At 45.5% G+C, this 20,147-nt stretch overlaps 1 protein-coding gene across 1 annotated transcript; it reads left to right on the forward strand.

The window, feature by feature from the left end:
• The first annotated feature begins 679 nt into the window (after nucleotides 1–679).
• Nucleotides 680–11,960, forward strand: zbtb11 (zinc finger and BTB domain containing 11). The gene is made up of 10 exons (XM_079245109.1): nucleotides 680–1,134; nucleotides 2,746–2,996; nucleotides 3,106–3,337; nucleotides 5,028–6,049; nucleotides 6,953–7,267; nucleotides 7,342–7,756; nucleotides 9,409–9,526; nucleotides 9,600–9,758; nucleotides 9,855–10,030; nucleotides 11,099–11,960. The coding sequence occupies exons 1-10, from the start codon at nucleotides 825–827 to the stop codon at nucleotides 11,638–11,640; spliced, it is 3,540 nt and encodes a 1,179-aa protein (XP_079101235.1). The 5' UTR covers nucleotides 680–824; the 3' UTR covers nucleotides 11,641–11,960.
• Nucleotides 11,961–20,147: the final 8,187 nt, after the last annotated feature.

Genomic DNA, 20,147 nt, shown 5'->3' on the forward strand with positions numbered 1-20,147 from the left:
CTGGAAAAATTAGAGACTTTTCTGTTGAACAGTGGGATAAAATACCTGTCAACAGGTGCAGAAGTCTGACTGAGAGGAACAGAAAACACCTGACTGTAGCGGAAACATGAAAGGATTGTTCAACTAAATATTACTTTATGAGTGATGTAATATGTCATAAATTATCTTATTTGTTTTTTTTTTTCTTTTTTAAATATTGAACCAGAACTGGAAAATAATGTAATGATTTTCATAAGATTTTTATTTATTATAACTTTAGTCAATTTCAGCTCATTTTACAGGCAGCTGTTTTGTTTTTTTTTTCCTTCTTTAATGAAAGGGTATGAATAAGTATGAGCACAACTGTATGTTGTTACATTTAATTTAAAAAGACTTTAATGTCCATTTATGCTCTAATGTTGCCCTCTTGTGGTGTATGCGTTTTTATCGTTTTTAAACAAAAAATGTATTACTTAATAAATTAATAATAATAATTATTCTTATTATTATATTGTTACATTATTAATTTAAATAGACTTTAATGTCTATTTATGCTCTAATGCTGCCCTCTTGTGGTGGATACGTGTTACTACAAACATCCGTCCTTCCTACGTAATATCCGGTTGTGCAGCAGCCATTTTGTCTCAAGTCTACCTTGTCGGCTCCAAACTGCAGTTCCACCTTAGCAAACAATTTAAAATGTTGTTTTGACGCTTTTTTTCCACACCAACCGCGGTTTAATCGCCATATAAAATTTATATCCATCTTTTAGAAGCCGAGGGGGGTTTCCCTCTTCGAGACAGACCCACATTTAAGCGCGAGAAAGGCGCGTGAGCAGCCCAGACATGTCGTGTGAAGAAAGCTACTTGGCGATCATCCGGTATCTAACGGATGAACGGGAGCCGTACGCGCCGGGGACGCCCGGGAATACGAAGAGAAAGATCCGCAAAGCGGCTGCTTGCTACGTTGTTCGCAACGGAACCTTGTTTTACCAGCGCCGCCTGAAGGGGCAGAATGACTTCACGGAGCTGGAGGTGGTGCTGCAGGACAGCCGGAGAAAGGAGCTGATCACCGAGGCGCACGTCATGCTGGGAGGGGAGCACCTCAACCAGCAACTCACCTGGGAACTCATCTCTCACAAGTACTGGTGGAGAGGTGAGACACTGGGAACAGAAACACTGATAAATTACATGTAGTTACTGTGGGGTTGGTGTAAATATCTAATAAACTACATAACACTGGTGTGTCGCCCCCATCTGCACAAAGGCGCCCTGTCGCCATCTAGTGGTGAGTTCAGGTGCTGCCTCTGTGGGATTTTGGGGGTTTGTGGGTCTTTATCCCTGCAGTTATAAAATTAATTGCAGGTTTGTAAGAACACTGGTGGTAAATTATAAATTATTTTGATTTACAATGTTTACAAATGTTAATTATTAATCTTCATTATACAACCAATTATTAGTTATATATATATATATATATATATATATATATATATATATATATATATATATGTATATATGTATGTATAATGTGTGTGTGTGTGTGTATATATATAAGTGTATGTATATTAGTCATTTTGACCAATATACTTTGGTCAAGCTGACTAGAAGAGCGCTATATAAGGACTGTCCATTTGGTATTTAGAGACTCTGGGAAGCACATGTAATCCTGCAGCCTGTTTGGAATATAGAGAACTATGAGATCTTTGATACAGAAGATCTCTTCAACATCTCTAAGTTATTTAAATATATATGCACGTACATTTCCGTGTGTGTGGTGAACCCAACCACCTGAACAGACACAACTGGTAATACAAACTGAAATCAGGTTTATTAAGTGAGAAATATAAAAAGATCAGCTCTTTTTCCTTCTGACTGGCAAATGTTCAAGATTTAAATGTAACAATACAAACTGATGTGGACAAATTAGGAATATCAATTATTTAAAGATTGCAGGTAATATCTTCTGTGTCTTTTCCAAATTTACCCGATGTATCCTGTTTGGACACTGTGATGGGCCGTTTTTGGTCCCTAGACTATATGTTTGACACCCTTTGTCTTAGAGGTTTAAGAGTGTTTTAAAGAATGCAGTTCTTCTCAGTTATATTTGTAGAAATGCTGCTTTTGCTTAAAGATATTTCTGCTCGTTTTAGGAAATCACTGCACCTCTTTCTGGTTTCCAGCTGAAGTAGATCAGACCTTTTTTGCACGATACCATAAATAGTAGGTCTGTGACAATATGCTTTTGTCCTGAATCAATTCTGATTTTTTGGGTGCCGATTCGATTTAAAATTGCGATTCTCACAATTCTTCAATATTGCTGATTTTTGTAGATTAAAAACAAAAAAAATGTCTAAAACATTTTTTTTTTCTCGTCATTTTTCTTGATTTCAATGAGGAAAACACAACACAGTAGCCAGACCATCATTCTGCTGCTAAGATGCCAAGATGACACGTAAAAACAATAAAAATAACAAAAATTTTATACTGGATTATTTTTATTAAATTTAAAAAACTGCTTCACATATGTGCTTCAAAAATTTTGCTTCACAACTTTAAAATAAATTTTTATTTGGTTAAAAAAAATTTTTTAATTGTGAGGCAAAAAATCCCGATTTTTGATTTTTCGATTTGATTTTCCACCGCTAATAAATACTTCCACAGGAAAACATCTGCAAACACTTAATGTGTCCTTATTGGTGGATAAAGTACAGTCCAGCTGTCTGCGACCACTAACCGCTGCGTTCTCCTTCATCGACACCTCCAGGTATCTTGAAGAACGTGAAGGACCACATCAGAGAGTGTGCTCACTGTCAGAGCAGACGCAGTGCTGACGACGGCTCCGGTCCTCGGCCGTTCTCCCGCCCAGGAAGACGCCAGGCTGCCGCCATGAATGATGAAGAGGAAGAGGAGGAAGAAGAGGAGGACGAAGGAGAGGACAGTTTGTTCGTCACAGATTTGTCCTTCCAGCAGAAACCAAAGGGGACCAAGTCGACTGCCAAACACGAGGTGGTCTTTGTAAGTGTCAAACCTCTGATGTGACCGAAGAGTTTAGAAAATGATTGAATTGCCTCTCTGGGTGAAGACGGCGGACGCCAAGCTGACATTTCTTCTGCATTCCTTCCAGGTTGACAGCAAGGGGGAGGTGCATCAGTTCTTACCCAAACACAGCCAGACCATGTTGGACAAACTCAACAAGCAGCGTCTCAGCAATCAGTTCTGTGACATCACGCTGCTGATCGAAGGCGAGGAGCACCGCGCGCACAAAGCCGTTCTGGCCGCGTGCAGCGAATACTTCAACGAGCTTTTCTTCGAGAAAGGAGCTGCGACGACACACGAAGCCGTGGTCGACCTCTCCGGTGAGCGTCTTGCTTCATAAGGATGTCACCATCTTAGACTGTCTTTCCGAGATATTATCATCATTATTGGATGTTAATTTCACAACATTATGAATATTTAAAAACGTGAACGCTCCCTTTTTCCACCGCTGGAACTTTTCTAATTTGTCTGGGATTTAAAAAAAACAAAAAAACTTTCCACTGAAATTTAGTTTTTCCAACCTAAAAGCTTCCAGTTGAGGGCCGGGACTTTTTATGGCCTTGTTGATGGTGAAGAGCTCTGATTGGTGGAACATTTGCACCTCCGTGTACGAGGTGGTGTGTGTGCAAACATGTCCGCTTTACTTCTACAGATTACTGCTGCGTTTTTAATTGTTTGAAAAAAAAAAATGGAGCTATGAGAAGACGATGAATGACGAGGTCGGGGAGCGTATCTGTTCAGGACATCCAGTCGGCAGCTTGGAACAACGGGAGTGTCTGCAGGAAAAGCCGACAAGCTGGAAGAGCTCACACTGAAACGCATTCAGGAAAATTAAACAAAACCCATGAGATTAAAGAAGATATTTAATGCAAAAATCACTTTTCTGAGGGCTTAGATTCGTCTTGTGGGGTTCTAAGTCACAGAGAGACAAAAAGCTCCTATAAATATCAACCCCAGGATTTATTAGTTTTTAGCAGACTTTGAAATTTAGCGTCTAAACAACTCGTTTTAAAATCTCCATTTTTATGACGTCACAAAGTATTAAGCTCCTCCCTCTGCTGGTCTTCAACATCGCCCATGTCTGTGTGGGGTTTGCTCGACTTCAGCCCGTTTCCAACCCGTCAGGAAGCAGTAGTATCTGCGGCCAGCTGGATGAAGAGGCGTCTCTACATAAACTCCTAGAATGAGAGGAAACAGGAGCTGCTTGGAACGAAGCGTGGCCTCAGCAGTGCTGTCAGGGGGGTTTAGAGAGAAGCAGCTGCACTCAGACTATGGACCACGTTTACCAAAGCAGGGCTCCAAACTGTTTCAGATTGGATATAAAGTACATTCAGTTTCCCCTTTACAGAAACCAACGAGTCCAACAGCTGAAACGGGTCTGACCGACGGACCAGGAAGTTTTCCAGAACCCCAATTAGCATCGGTTCTTTTACCTTGATAAATAAACTCTGGGTAATAAAATGTTGGTGGAAAACCTGTTAGGAAGTAAAGAAGTTAGAAACTCTGGAAAAACATCTATTTAGCTTTAACTTCCAGCTTTCCTGCTGCAGAATATCTGCTGTTTGACACATAGATAATACTGGGAATAAAGACACAAAGCCACATATCTGGAATTAAACATGGTGTCTTGTACAACCTCACGCCGAGTCTATCGAGTTCACGCCGTCCTCCATAACAACACCTTGTTCCACAACCAAAGAAGTGTCGTACGGATGACATAATCTGTCTGTTTAAAAGGAACAACTCTTCTTCTGTGGTGTTAACACGCCTCCACTGCAACTCTCACAGAGCAACGACAGAGCAAAGCAGGCGGCAGCTTGTTGTAGAACCTTGTTTCTCTGCATGTTAGGACCTCTTCCCAAACATGTGACCATATGGACAGATCTTTAAACTGTATTAATCGTGATGCTTAATTCGGTGACTGATTGTAAAATAACGTCATGGCGACACCCCTGCTGATGAGTGTCTTCCGCCGCCGCTCATCTTAAATCTTTGCCCTTCCCTCTGCAGGTTTTGCTAAAGCCAGCTTCCTCCCGCTGCTGGACTTTGCGTACACTTCCACATTGACGTTTAACTTCTGCATCATGGCCGACATCGCCAACCTCGCCAGACACCTGCTGATGACGGAAGTGCTGCAGATCTGCGAGTCTGTGCACAAGCAGGTGGAGGAGCAGAAGCTGACGGTGTACCAGAGAGGAGACGTGCACACGGTGATGTCCAGCGAGGTGCCTCTTCAGGAGGCCTCCAAGGACGAGGCTGAGACCTACATGGTGACCATACAGGGTGACGGCAGCACGGTGGTGTCGCACGGCGCCGTCGCCGTGTCTGGCGAGGCTTTGGCCTTCGTTGAAGCTTCCAAAGACGCCTTTGTCCAGCAGCCGGTGACCGTGGTCGCCCAGACGGTAGAGGGAGAAGAAGTGGACGCTGGCGAGCCTGAGCACAGCGAGACCTTGGCCTTGATCGCTCACAGCGGACAGATGCAGCCGGGAGAGACCGTCACCGTTATCGCTGGCGGCGCCGAGGGCATGGAGAGCGAGACCATGACCGTGGTCACCCACAGCGGTCAGGCGGGAGCCAGCGAGTCTCTCGCCGTGGTGTCGGCCTGCTTGGCTATGGAGCAGCCGCAGGTCGCCGAAGCAGAGGCCTTCGTGATAAACATGGACCCGGACAGAGTGACCTCCGAGGAGGTCGCCGAGGAATCTGCCGCAGCGCCGCCGCCGCCATTGCCACCGCCGCAGGAGGAAATCATGGAGGTTCAGAAGGAAGAAGCGCCACCGGCACCCCCCAAACGCAAACGAGGCCGCCCCGCCAAGGTGAAGAAGGAGGTGGAGGAGTTCATCCCGCTGGAGGAGGACCCCTGTGCTGACGAAGCCCACGCCGACAAGCAGGAGCTGGCGTCAGATGACCAGAGCAGAAGGCGCCTCCGGCAGCGTTCCATGGCTGAGGGCGGCTACGCTCGCCTGCATATGGGGCTGGAGGATGAAGAGGAAGGGAAGAAAAGTTCCCCTCCACCACGAGCTGCCACTCCTAAGGTACAGGTTCCTCTTTTTTATTCAGCTGATGTTCTGCAGGTTTATTTAGTCAGAATTTCTACCAGGAACACTTTCACTGGGAAATGATGTGTGTGTGTGTGTGTGTGTGTGTGTGTGTGTGTGTGTGTGTGTGTGTGTGTGTGTGTGTGTGTGTGTGTGTGTGGACACTTAAGTTACGAAGGTCATCAGAAGGTATCAACTTTGAGGAGTTCACAGGGGTTAGAGGATTTTTTAGTTTATTGTTTTTTTAATTTCATTTTTAATTTATTTTATAATTTTATTTTTTATTTCATTTTTCATTTTTATTTATTTCATTTATTTATTTCATTTTTTAAATTTTATTTCGTTTTTAATATATTTTATTTTTTTAATTGATTTTTAATTTATTTTATAAATAATTTTAATTTTATATTTAAGTTATTTTAATTTTTAAACTATTTTATTTTACTAATATTTTTTTTATTTATTTTTAATTTATTTTATTTTGTTATTTTACTTTTTTATGCATTCTTATTTTATATTATTTTATTTTTTTATTTCCTTTTTTAATTTTCTTTTTAATTAATTTTTATTTACTCATTTATTAATTTATTTAGTTTTTTATTTAATTTTTAATTTATTTTATTTTTCTTATTTTTTTTACATTTAATTCATTTTACTAACCTATTTTATTTTATAATTTTAGTTTTTTTTTAATTTAATTTTTTTGGTTTTTTTATTTTATTATTTTAGTTTTTTATTTAATTTTTCTTTTATTATTTTTATTTTTTAATGTCATTTTTAAGTTAAATGAAATTTTATTTTATTTTCCCCCAAAATAAACACTGTCTGAGGAACAGTATTTTTTTAATATAAAACATGAATTCATAATTTAAATTAATTTTTTGCAAAATGGTATTTTAGGTGGGTCCACGGCACGGGAAGAGGGGAAGACCACCCAAGCAGCCACTAGAGACTCCGATGGAGGAGCAGTCCGAGTGTGAACCTCCAGCAGAAACCAGTGCTGTGGAGAGCACCGTAACTGCAGAGGTCGGCACCGAGGAGGCTGAAACAAAAGAGCCGGAACCAGAGACTGGAGCCGAGCCTCATCAGGCGCCATCGCAGAGTGCTGCAGAAGGAGAACACACATGTTCAGAGTGCGGCATGTCCTTCCAAAGACGCTACTCTCTCATCATGCACACGTTAAAGCACGAGAAAGCTCGTGGATACAAGTGCAGTGTGAGTGTCAGCCTGGGGTTATTCATTATTCTGAGTCTGCATCCTCTCACCTTTGTATTTATGTGTGCTTGCAGCTCTGCAGTAAGGAGTTCCAGTACGCCGCCTCCCTCCAGGCCCACCTGGCCCGACACAAGCAGCAGAGCAGCCAACGAGCACCCGCCACCAAAATCACATCAGAATACAGTTCAGATGGCAGAGCAGGAAGCGACCCGGACGAGAAGTCGTTGATATCGCACACCATCAGAGAATTTGTTTGTGACATCTGCGGGAAGACGTTACCGAAGCTGTACTCCCTGAGGATCCACATGCTGAATCACACCGGGGTGCGGCCTCACTCCTGCAAGGTGTGCGGCAAGACGTTCGCCCACAAACACAGCCTGAAGATGCACCGAGCGCTGCACGACGTCACCAAGCAGTTCCAGTGTGCGTTCTGCAAGAAGTCCTTTGTGAGCAAGAGGAGCATGGAGGAGCACACGAGCCTCCACACAGGTCGGCCATGCATCAGCACCAAGCTGATTGTGATCACAGGATTTAGACAATACAATGTTCTTGTTTCTGATTGGCTGGTTATTAAATCGGTTTTCAATCAGCGACAATAACCACTCATAATATGCAGCATGTTGATGAGTAAGCGTAAATCATGACCTCTGACTTGTAGGACGTTCTGATAAGGACCACATGGCATCTTCATAGCCTTTGATTTATAATATAACATCGTTTACAAATATAGTACTTCTGTCAAACTTTAATGAAAAACACAGAACTAAAATGATTTCTTATTTGATTTGGATACAAAACTATTTAAAAAAAAACAAAAAATTAGCTCCATGTTTTGGTTGTTCTGTTGTCTTGTGGAGTCTGAGATGTTGCAGCTTGAAGCTCTAATGCAAAATGAAAACACACACATCAGTCACTTCATCTGCTCCACCGGGTTGGACCCATTTTTCCTCCAGAACTGCTTTAATTCTTGGTGTGATGGATCCAAGCTGCAGCCTCCGGTGGTTAAAAGTGAAGCCTATGTGGAAGTGCATAAAACTTCAGTTCCCCCTTCATCCACTAGGGGCTCCAAAACAGAGCAAATCCCCATAGACTCCCATGTTAAAAAGACCAACTTCACAGCAGAAATAAACATGTTTACAGCAGAAATAAACATGTTTACAGCCTGGTACAAAAATCCATTTTAGGTTTAATAGGTCAGGTTTACCTTCAAGACAACTGTGGGGGAGTGAATTTTTTTCTAACTCGTTTAAAAGTAATTTAATCTGTAAATTCGGCATATTTAGGGGCGTGTCCTTTTGATTGACAAGTACCCGATCTCCTGCTTCAAGTAAGAAGAACGTAGAACAACTGTGGTTTTTAGCCGGTTAACAATGTGACTTAGCTTTAGCCCGCTTACCTGTTAGCTTGCTAGCTCCTGTTATCTCTGGGTTAGCTCGGTTAGCTTTTAGCTACAGAAAGGTCGGAGTTCACTCGATGTCAATCATCCACCTTGACGCTCACAGCCCCCTCTCAGCTCCACCTCTTTGTCAATATTTGTGTTTTCCGGGCAAGACGACACGCATGTCCCTGCCAAGATGGTGATGGTAGGAACCGCCCACCAAGCTTCAATTCAGCTCTTCAGAAACCTATGGGTGACGCCACCCCCCACCCCCCCACCCCCAATTCCACCAGCAGCAGCCTGAAGCGTTGACATTCAGACCTTCTCTGTAAATATTAGAGATGGTTGTGTGTACAAATCCAAGTAAATAATCAGACAAACAACCATGCTGCATTTGAAGTCACTTAAATCGTCCGTTTTTTGCCGCTTATCTGAGATCAGGTCACGACAACGCGGGCAGAGAAGCCCAGACTTCTCTCTGGCCACTTTTTCCAGTTTGTCTTGCCAGATCAGAAGGCGTTCCCAGTCCAGCCAAGAGACATACTCCCTCCACCGTGTCCTTCAAAAACAAAGCTCTTGTTAGATTTTATTTTGTGTTTCTGAAGAAAATCTGTTAAACACAGAGATCGTCATAGCGACAGCTGAACGGTTTGTGACTGGGTTGAGGCTGGATTGATAAGTATTAATCAAACCGGTGTTGATTCCAGTAACCTTAGTGCTGTCGGAGAAGCATCATGTTATTCATGTCTCCATTCACACACAGGTGAATCAAAGTACCTCTGCAACACATGTGGCGCCACCTTCCACCGAGCTTCTGCTCTGAGCAAACACCTAAAGAAGCACCTGCCCAGACCCGAAGTCCGTCCATTCGCCTGCTCACAGTGAGTAACTCCTCTTCTTCACATCTTCCAGCTGGGGAGGAAGAGGCTTGACTCCTCACTCGTCTTCTTTCAGCTGCGATAAGAGTTTTTACGAAGCGAAGGACCTCCAGCAGCACATGAACAAGCACATGGGCCTGAAGCCTTTCCAGTGCCAGGTGTGTGGGAAGTGCTACAGCTGGAAGAAGGACTGGTATTCCCACGTCAAGTCCCACAGTGTGGCCGAGCCCTTCAAGTAAGTCTACAGAAAACGTGTCCGACCGTTTAATGAGAACAGAGACGCTGACAACGAATCACCTCGGACGTGTCGTGTGTTTGCTGCCTTCTTCAGGTGTAATGTGTGTGGAAAAGAGTTCTTTGAGAAGGCTCTGTTCAGGAGGCACGTGAAAAAAGCCACGCACGGCAAGAAGGGCCGAGTGAAGCAGAACCTGGAGAGAGAGTGTGAGCAGTGCGGCAGGAAGTTCACGCAGCTCCGAGAGTACCGACGTCACGTCAACAACCACCAGGGTGAGTTCAGCGTCGGGTTTGGCATCAGACCAGAGGTCATGACGCGAAAGGCCGCCGTCCAGGTCCGACGTTGTCCATTCCAGACCCAGACCTGCATCCAGAACAGAAAGTTCAGATTTACATCCTGGCTTAGTGTTCATGTTTTAACAGTTGCAACTTTTTTCCATTTAGATCAGTTGTGTGCGAGTTAAAGCACCCATGTGACGCCTCTCAGCCAATCAAATGTGTGTATTCCAGCCAGAGAACGTTGTGACTCTTCTGTGCAGAAAGGAGGCAAGAAGTGCATTAAAAGACAGTAGAAAGATTCATGTGCAGAAAAGCTAAGGAAGAGAAGCAGCCAGGCACGCTGGAGAAAGTAGAGAAACTGGTAAAGGGATGGAGACAGAGGGAGAAATCAGGAACAAACGGTGGAAACGGATCATTTAATCCAGAACGAACTCGTGTCTGTTCCTATCTCCTCCTGCAAGCTCTGCAGAAACTCACTCTTATTAAAATTATTCAAATGTGAAACCAAACATAAAAACCGTGTTTTTAATCACGTACGACTGGTTGGGTTTACAGACACATGAGTTCAGCAGCATCACTGAGAGGAGAAAAACCTAAATATGTTGATTTCAACTGTAGTTTCTCCGTTCTAACATAAGCGCCGTGCTGTGAGGTCGAAGCCTTTTAGTCGTCAGTGTTTAATGTGTAGAAAAAAACAGATTTAATTCCAGAAATGTGGTTGTGTTTCTTCACTGTCGCAGTTTTATTTACGTGGCGAACAGCAGATGTTCTGCTGGAAGCCAAAGCGAGACAGATGTTCAGAAATCCTCTGTTTAGGTTGAAATGTATTTTTCTGATGTAGTTTCCAGAAAGAAGCCAGGTGGAGGTCCTGTAGCCTCTCCATCTGTTTCCTCTGAGACTTGTAACGAAAGCGTAACTATGCCGACAGCCAGGTATCGATTACCGCACCTACATCATGTCGTTCTGGACCTTCGCTTAAAGAAACGTTCTCCATGTTTTCCTGCAGCTTCACCGGAACATTTCTGACTGAGCTGAACGTTTCATTCGTCTCTTTGTCTTTAGGGGTGAAGCCGTTTGAATGTCTGACATGCGGCGTTGCCTGGGCCGACGCCCGCTCTCTAAAGCGCCACGTGCGCACTCACACGGGAGAGCGGCCGTACGTGTGCCCCATGTGCCAGGAAGCCCACATCGACGCGCGCACGCTGCGCAAGCACATGGCCAAGTACCACGTGGACAGCCTGCCCGGGAAGATCATGCTGGAGAAGGACACGCTCCAGTTCCACAACCAGGGCACCCAGGTGGAGCACGCCGTCAGGATCCTGGCGTCCGACCTGCCGCCGGAGCTGCGGCCGCCCCAGCAGCCGCCGTCGGAGGACATAGAGACGGTGCTGATCACCGAGGAGACGGTGGAGGCCGTGGAGGCTGTTCAGGCCGTCCAGGCCGGCGGCGACGGGTCTGTGTCCACGCTGTCGGATCAGGGGATCATGCAGGTTGTGAACTACGTTCTGGCCCAGCAGACCCTCACAGGGCCCAAGGGGGAGGAGGCCGCCGAGGTGATTCAGACCATGGAGGTGGAGGTGGCTCACGTGGCCGAGGTGGAGTGATGTGGAGCTCGAACCAACCTTCATCTTTCCCGCTGTGTAAAATAATATAAATGTATAAACCTTGTACAGCCGAATGTAAAAGATGCCTATTTTTCTGGAACAGTTCGGACTCGGAGCGAACTTTCAGCCTGAACTGTGTGTTTGTGTTCCGTGTAAATATATCAGCTGCTGCAGGCCGATGAATTCCAGCCGTCTGTGTTCAGTTTGATGCTCTGGAGAAAGAAAAGTAGAATAAAAAGTTTTGCTTTGGACAGAAAAGCTTTGAAACCAAACAGTTCCTGATTATCCTGCATCATGTTGTTTCTGTTCATTCAAACTCAAATAATCAATGCAAATGATTAAATATGATTTATTAGAGCAAAAAAACTGAATATTAGGTTATATAATGAATTTAATGGACCAAAACTACCAATTATCTTTTAGAATCCAGAATTTCAGATTATTCTGCATTAGTTTTTAAACATTACATAAATTAATCTTTTTTTTAATTTTTATATAAACGGGGGTTATAGTATCCCGGCACCGTGCCGGATTACTGGAGTTCTTACTCCGTGGATAAAAAATAAATGCAGTAATGTGAGCAACTATTACGTCAACTTTGATTGAGCAAAAAGCTACAGATAATCACATGAACTCTTTCATGCATGGTGGCATACAGTGGACACCTATTTACAAGCTTTTTTCTTGCATATTCATGATATTGTTGTAAATAACCACTTCAGTGGATGTTGGTGAGTCATTCAATACGTTTCAACTCACTAGAAAATAAATGAATATATGATATAGTTGAACATAATATAATTATGCAAGTTTGCCTTTGTGATAAATAGGAAAAAATGATAGCTATATTTTATACAAGATTTACATAATATATACATAAATCATGATAAATTCTAAATATCACGAATAAACAAAAATGTATCATTTCATATGTCTGTCGAGGTAAAATACTGTATTTACAAAAATGTTGCATTGTTTTTTTTTTTTATTCATGCATGAAAGGGTTAATAACCAATCAACAGCTGAGCAGGACCCTGGATAGTTGTGAGATCCATCTGTGGTTAGATCGATCATACCGATCGATGCGATGCCGCAGAGACGTTGAGTTGCTGTAAACGTTATAAAAAATAAATTAAACAATGTTACATCAGTTTTATTTGCTGGATAGAGGGAAATTTGTAAAACCTGGTAATTATCTGTCATTTACGCCCAATATTGTCCCAACATGGGCGAACACCCACTCCCTGACAGAAGAAACAATACAATGTGTAAGTCAGAATGTACATCAGATAAATACGCTTTTTTTTTTTTACAGATTTTATTAAACTTTCAGAATGCACGTTACTTTATACATTTACCTATAAAACTAGTAAGCATAGTTAACAAAATGCTAATGTACATTAGATGTTAACTAGTGAAATTTGTTGTACGCTAACCTTATTACTTAGGTTGATCACTGAATTAAATCAGGACGTGGAGCGGGATCTTTTATCTGCTTTATTTAACCATCAATCAAGAACACGCTGCTGTTCTTACATTTCTGTTTCTGTTCCTACATCATCAGATAGTTACGTAAACTCAGATGCATTTACTCAGGATAGCGTCTCTTATCTGGTTGTCTCAAAAGTGTGCAGAACTGTTGCACCGTCTCGCCTTCCGTTTGAGACACCTAGTGGAAAACTTGGCGTGCATACGTTGGACTTGCCTGGGGAACAAAATATGTCTTGAGTGCCGTCACCGCCGCTGTGTAGTCTCTCGCCTCTCCCGTAGTACTGTGACGATAGGTTTTCATCCCGATTCGATTCAATTTAAATTGCGATTTTCATGATTTACTGATACTGCTGATTTTTGTAGACTAAAAACAAACAAATGTACAAAACTTTTTTTCTCGTCATTTTTCTTGATTTATGAAGAAAAAAAACAACACACTAGCCAGACCATCATTGTGCAGAAGAAGACAAGTAGAAAGATTAACAAAAACAATAAAAATGACCAAAAGAATTATTTTGAATTATTTTTATTTATTTGAAAAAATATTTAAAAAAAAAAAAAAAAAAAATTAAATTGTGAAGCAAAAAATCCCGATATTCGATTTTCCCGGCTAAATGCAATAGAAAGGCACGTCGTTGCTTGACTGTTTCAGTCTCATCTTCGGTCAAAATCAGTCGTACAACTCGAAAGATGTTAACCATCTGTCCATGTTGGTCCGAGTGGAGCCGGATCCGTGTAGCAAGCTAACTGTTTTATGCCTTGCTTTTCCATGCTAGCTCAAACTTTTGCTAACTAACTAAGCGCCGGAGATTCCCTCCACTTTACAGATCATGGCTGCCATCTTCCCTGTCGTCTTTGTCTTCCTCGTCGCCATTGTTGTGTGCCAACCTTATACTTAATTAGGTGGATCACTCTGAATTAAATCAGGACATGAAGCATGATCTTTTATCTGCTTTATTTAACCGTCCATTCAACAACAAGCGGCCATTCTTATATTTCCGTTTTTGATGGAACATAATCATGTAGTCACATAACCTCAAATTCTAATACTAACTGGGCTATGGACTTTAGCTGGGGTTGGTGGTCGGGTTTCCCACTGTGGTGACGCACGTGAACGCATCTTCAGCGATGCACCTTCCCCGGTACTTCCGACCTCCCGTGATTGGTTAAAGGTGCAAAGATGGCGGGGTTTTCTGGCTACTGGGATGAACGAGGTGTTGGAAAAGATGAAGGTCGGTGGTGGTGTCCTGAGCTCCGTTTGAGCTGGAGATTAGGCTGAGCAAGTGAGTAGCTAAACTCTTATGCTAGTATACGACTGTTAGGGCTGGGATGAGATTAATCGGTTCTATTTGCAGCAGGCCTCTGCTGTTTAATTTATGCTCTCGTTCACAACACACGATCTGTCAGTGCTGCTTTGCGTACATCCATCCATCCATCCATCCATCTTCTGCCGCTTATCCGGAGTCGGGTCGCGGGGGCAGCAGCCTAAGCAGGGAAGCCCAGACTTCCCTCTCCCCAGCCACATTTGCCAACTCTGCGGGGGGGATCCCGAGGCGTTCCCAGGCCAGCCGAGAGATATAATCCCTCCAGCGTGTCCTGGGTCTTCCCCGGGGTCTCCTCCCAGAGGGACGTGCCTGGAACACCTCACCAGGGAGGCGTCCAGGAGGCATCCTGACCAGATGCCCGAGCCACCTCAACTGGTTCCTCTCGATGCGGAGGAGCAGTGGCTCTACTCTGAGCCCCTCCCGGATGACCGAGCTCCTCACCCTATCTCTAAGGGTGAGCCCGGCCACCCTGCAGAGGAAACCCATTTCAGCCGCCTGTATACGACATCTCGTTCTTTTGGTCACGACCCACAGCTCATGACCATAGGTGACGGTAGGAACGTAGATCGACTGGTAAATCGAGAGCTTCGCCTTCTGGCTCAGCTCCTTCTTCACCACGACAGACCGGCGCAGAGCCCGCATTACTGCAGACGCCGCACCGATCTGTCTGTCGATCTCGCGCTCCATCCTTCCCTCACTCGTGAACAAGACCCCGAGATATTTAAACTCCTCCACTTGAGGCAGGACCTCACTCCCGACCCGGAGAGGGCAATCCACCCTATTCCGGCTTAGGACCATGGTCTCAGATTTGGAGGTGCTGATTCTCATCCCAGCCGCTTCACACTCGGCCGCGAATCGCTCAAGCGAGAGCTGGACATCACGACCAGATGAAGCCAACAGGACCACGTCATCCGCAAAAAGCAGGGACCCAATCCTGAGGCCACCAAGTCGGATCCCCTCAACACCTCGGCTGCGCCTAGAAATTCTGTCCATATAAGTTATGAACAGAATCGGTGATAAAGGGCAGCCTTGGCGGAGTCCAACCCTCACCGGAAACGAATCCGACTTACTACCGGCAATGCGGACCAAGCTCTCACACCTGTCGTACAGGGACCGGACAGCCCTTACAAGGGGGTCCGGTACCCCATACTCCCGGAGTACCCCCCACAGGAGCCCCCGGGGGACACGGTCGAATGCCTTCTCCAGGTCCACAAAACACATGTAGACTGGTTGGGCAAACTCCCATGCCCCCTCCAGGACCCCAAAGAGGGTATAGAGCTGGTCCACTGTTCCGCGACCAGGACGAAAACCACACTGCTCCTCAATCCGGGATTCAACTATCCGGCGGACCCTCCTCTCCAGGACCCCTGAATAGACCTTACCAGGGAGGCTGAGGAGTGTGATTCCCCTGTAATTGGAACACTGGGGTGTGGTCCCCCTTCTTAAAATGGGGGACCACCACCCCAGTCTGCCAATCCAGCGGTACTGCCCCTGATGTCCACGCAATGCTGCAGAGGCGTGTCAGCCAGGACAGCCCCACAGCATCCAGAGCCTTAAGGAACTCCGGGCGGATCTCATCCACCCCCGGGGCCTTGCCGCCAAGGAGCTTTTTGACCACCTCAGCGACTTCAGCCCCAGAGATAGGAGAGTCCACCCCTGAGTCCGCCAGCTCTGCTTCCTCATCGGAAGACGTGTTGGTAGGATTGAGGAGGTCTTCGAAGTATTCCTTCCACCGACCCACTACGTCCCGAGTTGAGGTCAGCAGCTCCCCATCTCCACTGTACACAGTATTGATGGAGCACTGATTCCCCCTCCTGAGCCGCCGGATGGTGGACCAGAATCTCCTCAAAGCCATCCGGAAGTCTTTCTCCATGGCCTCGCCGAACTCCTCCCACGCCCGAGTTTTTGCCTCGGCAACAGCCAAAGCCGCATGCCGCTTAGCCCGCCAGTACCCATCAGCTGCCTCCAGAGTCCCACAGGCCAAGAAGGCCCGATAGGACTCCTTCTTCAGCTTGACAGCATCCCTCACTGTTGGTGTCCACCAACGAGTCCTGGGATTACCACCACGACAGGCACCAACAACCTTACAGCCACAGCTCCGGCCGGCCGCCTCAGCAATAGAGGCACGGAACACAGCCCATTCGGACTCAATGTCCCCCGCCTCACTCGGGACATGGTTGAAGCTCTGCTGAAGGTGGGAGTTGAAGCTCGCTCTGACGGGGGACTCAGCCAGGCGTTCCCAGCAGACCCTCACAACAACTGCCAGATCTGACCGGCCTCCTCCCCCACCACCTGAGCCAACTCACCACCAGGTGGTGATCAGTTGACATCTCGCCCCCCCCCCCCCCTTCAAATGAGTGTCCAAGGCATGTGACCGCAGGTCCGATGATATGACTACAAAGTGGATCATCGAACTGCGGCCCAGAGAGTCCTGATGCCAGGTGTACATATGGACACTTTTATGTCCACATGGTGTTCGTTACGGACAATCCATGATGAGCACAAGTTAACAAAACAATAAAACAGCATTTGGGTTCAGGGGGGGTGAGGGGTTTGACATGCATACCAATCACTCCCTTCCAGGTCTTACTGTCATTGCCCACGTGCGCATTGAAGTTCCCCAGCAGAACAAGGGAGTCCCCAGAAGGAGGGGACACTCCTTCCAAAGAACACTCCTTCCAAAGACTCCAGAAAGGGTGGGTACTCTGAACTGCTGTTCAGTGCATAAGCACAGACAACAGTCAGAACCCATCCCCCTACCCGAAGGCGGAGGGAAGCTGCCCTCTCGTCCACCGGGGTAAACCCCAATGTACAAGCACCAAGCCGGGGGCTAATGAGAATGCCCACACCTGCTTGGTACCTCTCACCATGAGCAACTCCACAGTGTAAAAAGGTCCAGCCCCTCTAGAGGGAACTGGTTCCAGAGTCCAAGCCATGTGTTGAGGTGAGTCCAACTATATCTAGCTAGAACCGCTAAACCTTGCACACACGCTCAGGTTCCTTCCTCACCAGCGAGGTGATGTTCCACGTCTGTAGAGCCAGTTTCTGTAGCTGAGGATCGGACATCCATGGTCTCCTCCTCTTGCTGCCGCCCAGCTCACATTGCACCCAACCTCCTGCAGATGGTGAGCCCACGGGAGGTGGGGCCCATGTAACCCTTTCAGGCTAAACCCAACCGGGTCCAAAGGGCGAAGGCCTGGCCACCAGTCGCTCGCTCTCATGCCCCAACCCCCAGGCCTGGCTCCAGAGGCGGGCCCCGGTGACCTGCGTCCGGGCAAGGGAGCATTTCTGCCAGTGGTCGTCATGATGGGGGTCGCTGGGCTGCACTTAGTCTGGTCCCTCCCCTGGACACCTGTTTGCCATGGGTGACCTTACTGTGGTGGAGTGGGATTCCTCCCCCCACATTGCACCTCCAAGCTGCAGCACATCACCAATTATTGCAAGGAGCTGGGTGCCTTTATATCCAGGCAGGTGTTTTCTCCTTCGGTGCGTCTCCCTTGCCTGGTCTGATGCGGTCTGATTGGTGTGGCTAGTGTAGCCTGAACTTCAACCCCACTGCTCTGCATGTAGGTACCGACATCCTTTTCTTGGCAACTGGCATTTTGATGGTTTCAGGGTGTCATACCAGCTACTTTCTACAGTTTGCCATTCTACTCAGCATCAGCAGAGTTGGGCAGCTTCACCTTTTTGAGGTGTATGGATCGGCTGAGCTAGAGTAGCAGTACAGTATGGGATAGCAGTACTCCTGGCTCTTCCCTTCTCCTCCTTGTGGGACAGGGAACGTCGGGCCTGAGAAAAGAGCTGCTGTTTTGTCTCCACTGTGAACCCTGGCCATTTGTCCAGACTGCGGGCGGCCCAATGACCAGGCCCTGAATAATTGTGTACCCCCATCAGTGCAACAGGTAATCCAGCACTTACTGTGACTACAGCAAAGGTTTTAACAGAAGATTTGTGTTTTATTTTTTTGCCTGCATCTTTAAACCATACTTGTGTGTGTGAAGTGGTTTATTTTCCTTTGCATGTTCTTTTTCTGTTTTCAGGGCAGTAACCAGGCTGTGTTAATTAATACTTGGTTTTAAGGAATTGTTAAATAAAACTGTGTTCTCTTGGATTGAATCCGTCTACGATGGTGCATTTAATTGGACCGGTCTTCTCATTTATGGTGACTGGGGTGAGAGTCCCACCCCCCAGTTTGGTGTTGTCGGACAGTTTGAAGTCCTCTCTTGGCTCTTGCCACACTACCAAGAGCATAAAGCCCCCGATAACATAGCTGCTTGGAACTTCAGGACACACAAACCCCTCCACCATGATAAGGTGGCGGCTCAGGGAGGGGGTATCATCTTTCTTTTTTCTAAAAATTGAGAAGAAATTCTGGTTTTTATTCAAAGTTGCTGTCAGGAGGTCGTTTGCGTTTCCTGTAACTATCAGTGAGACTCCTGCAGCTCTCATGAGGTATTCTGGCTCCTCATGAGCAAACTGCTCCAGTTGTCTCAGGTTTGAAGATTTCCAGACACCATGTTTCAGCTCCTTCCAAAGACGCTCTGTAGGATTTACGTCAGGGCTCATAGAGGCCACTCTAGAATAGTCCAGTGTTTTCCTCTCAGCCATTCTTGACTGTTTTTAGCTGCATGTTTTGGTTCATTGTCCTGTTGCAGGACCCATGACCTGCGACTAAGACCAAGCTTTCTGACACTGGCAGCACATTTCTCCCTAGAATCTCTTGATAGTCTTGAGATTTCATTGTACCTGCAGAGATTCAAGACACCCTGTGTGGATGCAGCATAACAGAACATAACGGATCCTCCATATTTCACAGCAGGGGCGGCTTCATTTTTCTATCTGAACATAGAGCTGATGTGGCAAAAAGTTACATTTCTGTCTCATCTGTCCGTAGGACGTCCTCTCAGAAGCTTTGCGGCTTGTCAACATGTAGTTTGGAAAATTGTTTTTTATTATGGTTTGTTTTCAACAATGGTGTCCTCCTTGGTCGTCTCTCATTAAGTCCACTTTGGCTCAAACAACAATAGATGGTGTGATCTGACACTGATGTTCATATTTAATCTCATTAGAAGTCTTTCTGGGCTCTTTTGTTACCATTCGTATGATCTGTCTCTTTGATTCATCATCAGTTTTCCTCCTGCGGCCACGTCCAGGGAGGTCAGCTACAGTCCTATGGATCTTAGATTTCTAAACAATATGTGCAGCTGTAGTCACAGGAACATCAAGCTGCTTAGAGATGCTCTTATAGCCTTTACCTTTAATTTGCTGGTCTACAATGTTTCTTCTGATCTCCTGAGACAACTCTTTCCTTTGCTTCCTCTGGTCCATGCTGAGTGTGGTACACACCATGACACCAAACAGCACAGTGACTCCCTGCAGTCCTGTATGTAGGCCCACTGACTGATTACAGGACTGTAGACACCTGTGATGCTGACTAGTGGACACATCTTGGATTAACATTTCCCTTTGGTAGCATTATTCTCTTTTCTAGGTGTACCGTTATTTTTGTCCAGGCCTGTTTCATCATTTTTTATATAATTCTGTTGAAACACAGTTGAAAAGCAATGTCTGACTTTCTTCTGTTTAATTTGATAGAATTTTTATTATTATTCCTTTTGTCAGATTCAAGTTATTGCTGTGTTTTTCTTTCATTGACCGAAGGGAACCAACAGTTGTGTCCACGTGTACCTG

Source organism: Telmatherina bonti (genome assembly GCF_933228915.1).
Source record: "Telmatherina bonti genome assembly, chromosome: 8".
NCBI classification, from domain to species: Eukaryota; Metazoa; Chordata; class Actinopteri; order Atheriniformes; family Telmatherinidae; genus Telmatherina; species Telmatherina bonti.